Source organism: Miscanthus floridulus, chromosome 3, assembly GCF_019320115.1.
Source record: "Miscanthus floridulus cultivar M001 chromosome 3, ASM1932011v1, whole genome shotgun sequence".
Taxonomy (NCBI): Eukaryota; Viridiplantae; Streptophyta; class Magnoliopsida; order Poales; family Poaceae; genus Miscanthus; species Miscanthus floridulus.
Window position 1 is genome coordinate 131,217,739 of NC_089582.1, and position 10,136 is coordinate 131,227,874.

Below are 10,136 nucleotides of genomic sequence, written 5' to 3' on the forward strand. Positions count from 1 at the left end.
TTGTAAAGGATAAACTAAGTCAGCAAAGAAGAAAAGAATAACAGACAAACATCTCCGAATACAAATATATAGGAGTAGAGTAGTATCTCAGATTCTGAAATGTCATGAACAACGCAAAATGACCATCAACAACCACATCCATCGACCAAAAAAAATCAGCACCGAAAACTACTCCATCTCTGCCTCCCCCCGCATCCAGCTCAACCTCAGCATACCAGAAGAGCAGAAACAATTATAATACAAAAAGAGTTACATTTAAAGAAATACATAATACACTTTATGCATATAGTACTAGTTACATCAATAATAGTTAGGAATTACACATCATTAACAACTGTAAGTGTAGATAAACTATAGTGTAACTAGGATACTTATAACCAGGAAACCATTATTTAGAGCTAGAGCATTAGGACAGATACTGAAATATAAAAAAAAGAAAACTGGCAGCTGGATTAACAGAAATCTAACCTAAATTGTAATAATTTTTGGAATACAGAGAACACAAATGGGATGATTTTATAAGTACAGAAGTACCTCAGATTCTAAAAAATCACCAAAGATAAAGAAAGAACATCAACAACCGGCCCGCCAATCTCAGCCTCTGCATGAACATCTATAGAACTCAAATATCAACACAAGAAGAAGAAAAGCAAGGGAAACTAAAAAAACAGGATAAACCAAAGAGAACAAAATCTAAACAAAAAAAATAGTCATGAAATATTACAAATAAAAAATTACAACGATAGTAAAAACATCTACAACTACTAATACAAAAAAAGAAAAAAAGGCCAGAAAAACAAAACTTTAAGTAGAAATTGAAGTCTAGAATTAGTTACACCAATAATATCATAAAATTAGTGTAAGTGCATTATCATGAAAAGAATGACCTCAGCATTCCAAGCTTAGGAGTGCAATTCAAACAAGTTGAATCATAGGTGGCTGCACATATAACAACAAATTTTAGAAGAACAGCAAGGTAAAGATCATGCCCTTCAGCCAAGTATGAAACTGCTGCTGCTAGGGAATGGATGGGTCAGATGGCTTTGATGACAGTCATGAGAAACAGAAGCAACAAAAAACAAATAAGCACCCACCTCATATCTAAATCTTATGTTTTGCATCATAGGACAAAAATAAAGCAAAAGAAAACATACTCCATTCAAAATATATTACCCAAATATAGGCCTAATAATTTTTTTTCAATTAATACTAGTTACATAAAAAATACCTAGGAATTACACCTGATTAACCACTGTAAGTGTAGTAGAACTGTAGTGTAAGTGCAGTATCAAGAGGAGCCAAACCTTCTAACTAGACTAACAAGACAGTAAAATAGAGGCTGAAAATGACTGTGCATCCAAGCATCCAACTTCACCTCTGCCTTGACCTACATCCAACAAAACAAACAACACCTAAATGGTCAACCAAGGAATAAAAAAACAAAGGAAAAAATTCAAAACATACCTGAATTCAACTCGGATGACCAAAAAACAGCAACAACCTTAACAAATTCACCACAACAAACATTGGAAAAAATAAATAATTAAAATAAAAAAAATGGAATGCAGAAAATTTAAAAGGATTGCAAGAACTTCATGAAACACACATACCAAAAAACAAAAAAGCAAATATCATAAACCATAAATTTTCTATGAAAGACAAAATCACAAATATAACGAGGGAACTGCACCCAAACAAACAAAAGGAAAACCAAATTTCCAATATAGATAGCTAAACAAAAAAATGAGGTCATTATATTAAACAAACAACTTAGTACTATATAAGTAATGAAGTTTTAGCACTTAGTACTACTTACATAAATAATACCTATAAATTACACCTGATGAACAACTGTAACTGAAGTAGAACTACACTATAACTAGGATACCAATAACCAGGAAACCATTATTTAGAGCTAGAGCAGTAGCAAAATTCTAGAATATAACCAAAAAACATAGAAGAAAACTGGAATACATTCAGAGAGAAACTGACTTACTTTTTCATCAGCAGAACCACCATGTCCCTTCATAATACATATCTGCATCACAAAAATATTTGCATTAGAGCCAAAATTAGCTAAAATAGGTATAGAACCACTCAAAATTTATAGAACTAGATTAAATCAATTATAATTCTCTAGTCTGAAAACAAAACAATAGGGATAAAGCAAGCCTATCACTGTCTACAAGTTTAATATAAAGCAAGCCTTATACACAATTTACAAAAAACTATCACACTATATATATAGAACTAATTAGTGTAAATAAAATAAGAAGGTACTCAAAAAAATTGCAACCTAAACTCACTTTGCTATCAGAATCTTTGGAGTACAAACTGACATGTCAGTATGAGAGTCAAGAATGACGTATGAGGTAGATATAGACAACTAAGTAAATTGCAAAACAAATAACAGATAGACCAAAATTGAAATTAAGCTAACTTATATACCAAATATAACAAATAACCATTTTTTCTATGGGTTCCAGATATTCAGAAATGTAGTGGAATGAGTTGAAGATGCCAAATTATAAACTAAATAACAGATGGACCAAATTACAATTTACAATGACATTGTCAATCTTCTTTTCAGATCCTTAATTTTTTTACTACACAAAACAAACACAAATAATAGATTCTATGAGTGAACTAAAATATACAGAAAGAATAACACATAGTTGCTGGTACAATACATGAATAATAACAATACGTACATGTGGGGGATATGACCCCTGGTATCCATAGGACAAGACATGGACCGCACCACCAGAGGTGGCCCAGCCCACAAGATCAAGATGTGCGGCGCACAACACCGGTCGGTGTGCACCGTAAGGCTATAAAAAGATATTGTAATACCAAATAGGATATTTTTCTTGTACCCCTACCCCTCCAAAGTATATAAGGAGAGGCGAGGGTCCCCTAGTCGATATCCTCATACGGATCCTAGGCTTAGCCTAATATATCGAATCTGATACACAATCAATACAAACTAACAGGGCACATGATGTAGGGTATTACATCAAGCTGATGGCCTGAACCTGTATACATCTTGTGTCTTTTGGGTATCCTCTCTCCTGGAGACCCATTTGTAGAAAGGGTTGTCTTTTGGGTCTTGTTGTTGGAGAAGACCAAAAATAGGTATGGAACCATTTGCTTATAGCGCTACCCAAAGGATGAATGTGTCTTGTATTTTGGGTCGCGGTTGTTGAAGACAATCTTAGGGCCCGCTAGTTTCATCTTTGGATTGTGGATTGTGGCTTTTATTACCAGAAGCTGTAATAACACAAGCAGTTTTTTTACCCCTAGGCCCTAGCATAGTAGCATCTGCTATTGAATGTAAGGCTGACATGTAGGGCTTGCACTATGTAAAAACAAACATATCTACCAGCGATTCCTACAGACACCAGACGAACGTTCGTGTGTGATATGAGTTTACAGATGCGCATTCCTAACAAGCGTATGTAGTAAGTCACCGACCGGGGCCGCTAGCACTAGTAGAGAAACGACTTTTGATCCACTTTGAAATTTGGCTTTAGTTCCAGTATTTTTCGCGTCCAGGACTAGAGAAACCTTTAGTCCCGGTTGGTAGCTCCAACCGGGACTAAAGGTCCCTGCCCAACAGCTATTGCGGCAGGCTTTTGCTGCAGGGGACCTTTAGTCCTGGTTGGAGCTACCAACTGGGACTAAAGGTTAACTTTTACTCCCGGTTGGTCCCTCCAACTGAGAGTAAAAGTCTACTCCCGGCTGGAGGCTCCGTCCGGGACTAGAAAGGACATTTAGTCCCGGTTGCTGTCTCCAACCGGGACTAAAGGTCCCCTCCTATATACAAGAACTGTCCTGCCTGTTGAGCATGGGTGTCTTCTCCGTCCACACAGGTGATGAACTTGTGCAGCTTCTCATCTTCTCTCTCATTACCATCTGCTAATCTCTAGTTTTCCCCATCTGTGTAGATCTAAAATATACTTTTGGTCTTGTAGAAGCTGTGATCTTGTGGATGTGGAATCGGAAGCCACAATCGAGGCAAATCAATCAGCCAGGTGAAGATTCATCCATCTCGTGGTGGTGATTCATGCAGATCCAGTCTGTGCGGAAGAAGGTTCAGGCGCAGCAACCCCTGCAGCCGCCAGAGAAGGCATTTCCATTTTCCCCTTTCCATTGATTTTTGTAAGAATAAATCCATGTAGAGATACAGGTGAATCCATCTGGTTCTTGCTAGTTAGTGCTTCCTTTCTTTAGTATATATGGACAAATCATTGCAGGTGCTTCGTTTCTTTAATCTAGGCAAGATTGCTATCGAATAGATAATTTTTTTGTTAACTAATATATAGGAAATCTTCAGATTTGGCATGTGGTGTTAGAATTTTTTTGTTGTTGACAAAATTAGCTCATACGGTACATTTGTATTCCAAGCTATTTTAGTTTATTATATTACTAATTTCATCTTTCTTTTGAACATTTGCATGTGTTATTTTGACTATCTGATCATGAAGAATGGAAGGCAAGGACTGTCTCGTCATGAAGAATGGAAGGCCAGCTGTTGATTTTGTAGTGGCTGGCTGTTCATTTTGTAAAAGCTAGAAGCTGATAGTATATTGCTCTAGTGCTACTGTTTTAGTAAACATTATTAAGCTTCTCGTGTGCTTGTGATGATTATTCAAACATTTCCTAGTGAGAATGTATACGGGGCATTTTGACTAACATGCGGCTGCAATCCAAACAGCTACCACAACTTTTTATCTAACATTTATAACAATAAACCAAATAGCAGTCATATTATAACAAAAAAAAAATCAAACAACAGCTACCATATTATAACATTTATAACAAAAAAGAAAATCTTTAGTCCCGGTTGATAATACCAACCGGGACTAAAGGGCTGGCCCATGTGGCCAGGCCGAGAGGCCTCTTTAGCCCCGGTTGGTATTATCAACCGGGACTAAAGGTGGACCTTTAGTCCTGGGCGAGAAACCGGGACTAAAGGAGGGGCCCTTTACTCCCGGATTCGTGCTCTCGGTTGGAAAACCGGGACCGAAGGGGTTTCCCAACCGGGAGTACAGCTTGTTTCTGTACTAGTGTAGTCCGGCGGGATAAACACACGTCTATAATAAGCCCTTATTACAGATGTGCCATGCGTATGTGATGACTCTGAACGTGCGTCTGTGATGTCGGTTTTTTACATAGTATTGGACCTAGGTGTTGTGTCAGCCTCTCACCAATTGTGAACATAATAAAACTAGGGAGTTATTCAATGGCAATAGTTTCTAAGACGTCGACATTAAAATTAATTATGATTAAAAAATAAGTTTAACTTGCAGAGTAATACATATATATAAGCTATGTCCCACATCGATGTGGAATACTGGCTTCAGAAAGGGGTACTGATCAATTAATAGGGTTCGAATAAAAGTTTCATAGTATTTTCCTTGGGACCATGATTTTATGTATTATTAATTGCTAGCAGTACTAGACATATAGTGAGAAAAACACCTTGTGCTTAATAATTAGCTCCATTGACATGGTCAGTATGATATATTTCTTCTAGCAGAAAGTCAAAGGCTCAAAGCCCACATCCACACTTTAATTTTGAGTTCGAGATCGACGAGGTCACGGCGGCTGCACGCATTCTTCGTGTAGATTTGATCAAATTAAAGAGCAATACTTATTCGCCGCTAATAAGTTTGTTTATACGTACACGTTTACGTGCATTATTCATGCAGACGTTGACCTGCTCCTGTGTAGATACCGTCCATGAGACGATGATCAAAGGTCAGTTGCACTAGTTGTGGCACTGTCTATGCACACTTGGTGTCAACAGATTGGCCTTATTAGTACGTGCTGTATGAGCCACTAGTTGAGAAGCTAGCTTTAGTCCCGATTCCCACCCCCTTAAGGTAAGGTGTTTCTTGGGTTAAAAAAAGTTGCAGCTGTGGAGATTCAAACTCAAGACCCCTCCACTTCAGTGGTTGGGCGCATTGTCATCTCAACTCCCACCACACATCTGACTTAGATAAGATGCGTTTTCCTTTTAAATTTACTCTGGAGGCACCTTTAGTCTGGGTTTGAGACACAAACCGAGACTAAAGGTACCTTTAGTTCAGGTTCGTGTCTCAAACCAGGACTAAAAGTCACCCTTTTAATCTGGGTTCGTGTCTCAAACCGGAACTAAAGCTTCTGGCACTGGCATGTCTCGATAACCGTTACAAACCAGGACTAAAAGGTGGAATTAGTCCTAGTTTGTATTACAAACCAAGACTAAAGGTCTCATGCATTCTTTAGTCTCGGTTTGTAATTTGAAATCGGGACTAAATATTTTTTGGCCATCAATGGAAAGTCGTTTCTCTACTATTGAGCACAAGTCACATGCAAGCTTGTAAGTCGTGTCAAACTGTCAATGCATGCATGGGTCATCCGTTACACCTCTGGTGACCATGCATAGACCAAGCAAGCAATATCAAGTTGCAATATTCTACATATATGTTATTAGACTTGTTGTCTACTAACTTAAAAAGTATGTAATAGCCATCAATATAATAGAGATTTATTTGACTTTGAAAACCCAACAGCAGTCCAACAACATATACACCCTGATCACTTGGCTTATAAGCCATACTTTTTTTGGTCAACGAACAGTATTTTTCTCTCACAACAAATCAGCCACCAGTACTTTTAGCCATGGCTTATCAGTCAAGCGAACATGACATACTCATCAACAGATTGATCAAGCAATTGTGTGCCGCTCATCAGAGAGGGAGCAGGCAGGCAGCAGCAATCATTAAGCTGCATGCGTGTTGCACACCATACCAGCAGTGTTAGCTACTGATCTGTTTTTTCTCAACCATTGAAGATTGTCTATATCATCTATCATGCATCCATCAGCTGTGACCATGACAGTTACTGGTGGTGTCCTTATTACGTATTTTATATTCCCGCCATACAGTCCCCAATCACATAAGGGGAAATCCGAAGGAGACGAAGCATGGGTGAGTAAGGCAGTAGCATTCTAAGAAAAGCAACCCTGATTTTCTTCGCTGGAGACAAAGCCGTGATGCGAGCGAGAGTGACAGCAGCCGTCTCACCAATCATGCCACGACACCTTCGCCGTGGTTCCCCACACTGACACGCACCACACGTCTAGCCTAGCTAATTGAAAAGACGACAGTAGTAGAAATTCGTGGAAAGCTTCTAACAGTAATTAATCACTGATCGATCATGAACGAACTGGATAATTAAAGGAGGTGCAACAACAATCCTGTACAAAAATGCGTCCGTCCGTCCGTCCGTCCTGAGATAGATTTTCGTTTGTCCCTTGCGGTACGTGATCTGATGAAGTGTTGGACCTAGTTTCCACGGATCTCGGGCCCGTGCTCCAGTGAATTTTTTTGGTCGTTGTTACATGTAGTCGCTCACGTCAAGGAGCTCAGACAGCTGCATGTTGAACAGCGCGGCGGCGGTGGCGTCGTTGCTCGTGCTCGCGCTCGCGCCGCCGTACGTCGTGGTGGTGGAGGTGGTCGAGTGATTCAACCGCGCCACCGGGCTGGACGACGGTGTGGACACGCCGGAGCCGACGTTGTTGTTGTTGCTGCTGCTTGTCACCGTGCTGCTCCACTGCTGCAGGTTCGACGGGTCGGCCTGCACCATCTGCATCAGCGCCGGGACATCCAGGCTGTCGACATCGTAGCCCGTAGGCGGCTGCATGCTGTGGCAAGCCGCCGCGGCCATGTCCTGGGGCTGGTGTTGCTGGTGTTGCGCCGCCGCGACCTGCTGCTGCAGCGTCGGGTTTGTGTGGACCAGGTCCGGCATTTGCTGGCACGCGGCTCCGGCCTGCTGCTGCATGAACTGTTGGGCCTGCGGCGGCGGCGGCGCCACCTGTTGCGCCATGGCAGCGGCCGCCTGCTGCGCCATCTGCGCCTGCAGGATCCACGGCAGGAGCTGCTGCTGCTGGTGGTCTCCGATCGCTGGAGCGGGCGGACCGGAGAGCAGGGTGGAGGCGAGGCGGAGGAGGTCCGGGTAGCTGGCGAGCGGCTCCAAGGCGCGGAGCGTGTCGAGGTCGGCCTGCGTGGGGTAGTAGGCGGCGGCGGCGGCTGGCTTGAGGAGCGCGGAGAGGTCGAGGAGGTCGAGGCGCGGCGCGTGGGTGACGGGGTCGATGCCCATGCGCAGCAGGCGCTTGCGGATGTGCGTGTTCCAGTAGTTCTTGATCTCGTTGTCCGTCCGCCCGGGCAGCCGCGCCGCGATCGCTGACCACCTAACCACCATCATAGCCAATCACGCATCAGAAACCGTACTGCTGTATCCGCCTAGCTACTATTCCTACCAGTACCCAGTACTAGTAGAGCAGAAACAGCGAAGCTACACAAGTGACAAGACAAGCCAGGGTAGCTAGGCCAGCTAGCTACTAGCTCTCGGTGCGAGGAGAAAAAACGCTGTTTATATGCAGTCGACCCTTATAAGTAATGATACAGTATTTTTTTTTCTTAATAAATCAGTATTAATTAAACTTATCAGTTTACGAACCAACCAGCGAATAGACCGAAAGAAACCTATTTTGTCTACTTTTGTGTGCTTACTTGTTGCCGAGGATGCTGTGGAGCTGGATGATGGTCTCCTCCTCCTCGAAGGAGAAGCGGCCGCGCTTGATGTCCGGCCTCAGGTAGTTGGTCCACCGCAGCCGGCAGCTCTTCCCGCACCGTGCCAGCCCTGCGTGCCATGAGAAGGATCGATGGATCGATCGGGGGCGAGGAGAGGATATGCATGGATATATCTATGCGTATGATGAGCTGTGAGTTCCGTCGGGATCACGGTCAGGGCGCTCACCGGCATTCTTGGGGAGGGTGCGCCAGTTGCCCTGCCCGTGCTTCTTGATGTAGGCGACGAGCTTCTCGTCCTCCTCGGGCGTCCACGGCCCCTTCTTCAGCCCGCTCTTCTCGCAGCACGGCGCGCGCCCCATCGATGGCCTGGATCGACCGGTCGCTTCCTCAACCGGCAGGTAGACGAAGCTGCAGGCAGGCAGCTTGGGACGACGACGGCGACAACGGAGCGCCCGTGCCCGTGGGGAAAGGGGCCAGCGAAAAAAGGCCTGGTTTGTCTCGCTGCTACACGAGCTTATCAGTTTCAGCTGTAGCTAGCCGCAGCTCGAGCAGGACAGGCCGGCGGGAACGTCGTTGCGTTGCGCTCCAGCTACAGCTACAGGGGTGTGAAACTGAGCTCGATCGAGCTAGAAAGGAAGAGGGCAGGAGATCGAGTAGGGGTGGGGGCGGGGGCGGGTTATAAAGGGCGCGAGGGCGACGGGTGTGGGAAGTCAACAGGATTCGGTGCCGTCCTTTGTGTGCCGCGCCCGCGACGTGGCCGCCAGCCGCAGCTCGGGCCACGTGGCTCGGAGGAACAGTGCCTCAGCTTCCGTTTCCGTCCGTTCCATATCCATCCGTCGCTCGCCCGGCATCGGGCGAAAAAGTTACTGGAGCCACCGCCCCCGCCCCTGGCCCAAAAGTAACCCAAGGCGGTCCACAGCTAAGAGCAAGTATAATAGCAGACGGTAAACCGACTAAATGCTGAGGTGGAGGAGAGAGGAGAGAAGAGAGAGAAGAAGCGGGCTGTAAGCTTACAGCCGGTTTGGGCACAAGAACCAAAAAAATCTGTGAGAGAGATAAGTGGGCCATGTATTAACTGTAAAGAGCTAACTACTATATGAGTGGACTAAGAGAAGGCTACAAAACCTTACCGTTAACAAATCGACTGTATTATTAGCCTTGCTCTGACCCGAGCGATTTGCTGGGCAAGCGTCAGCAGCCGACAGCCAATAGCAACAGGGACGCTGGATCAGGCCGGCAGAGAGTGATACATACGACGGCACGGCGAATCGACTCAATCTCCATGGGCACGCACAATCACGACCCGTAAGCTCGCTTGCCGGACATGATGTGGTACTCTGTTTTACTGCTGGGAGCGATAGAGCCAGCTTTTTACCACCGGATATGTAATTACGTATCCTACCTACTTTGTTGGGTATGTCAGCCCCGTTTTAAAATGACCGATTTTTTGAGAAATTTTTCTAGAAAAGGTACAACTTTCTTATTTAGCACCCAAACTCAAATTCTTTTCTATATGTCATCGTCTCAAGTTTTTCATTTCTATTTGACACTTCC

General features: G+C 43.8%; 1 protein-coding gene across 1 annotated transcript; it reads right to left on the minus strand.

Annotated features, from left to right (window-relative positions):
- Nucleotides 1-7,014: 7,014 nt before the first annotated feature.
- On the minus strand, nucleotides 7,015-9,205 carry LOC136546964 (transcription factor MYB102-like). The gene is made up of 3 exons (XM_066538921.1): nucleotides 8,809-9,205; nucleotides 8,562-8,691; nucleotides 7,015-8,239 (listed from the first exon to the last, which is right to left on the minus strand). The coding sequence occupies exons 1-3, from the start codon at nucleotides 8,939-8,941 to the stop codon at nucleotides 7,387-7,389; spliced, it is 1,116 nt and encodes a 371-aa protein (XP_066395018.1). The 5' UTR covers nucleotides 8,942-9,205; the 3' UTR covers nucleotides 7,015-7,386.
- Between the last annotated feature and the right edge of the window lie 931 nt (nucleotides 9,206-10,136).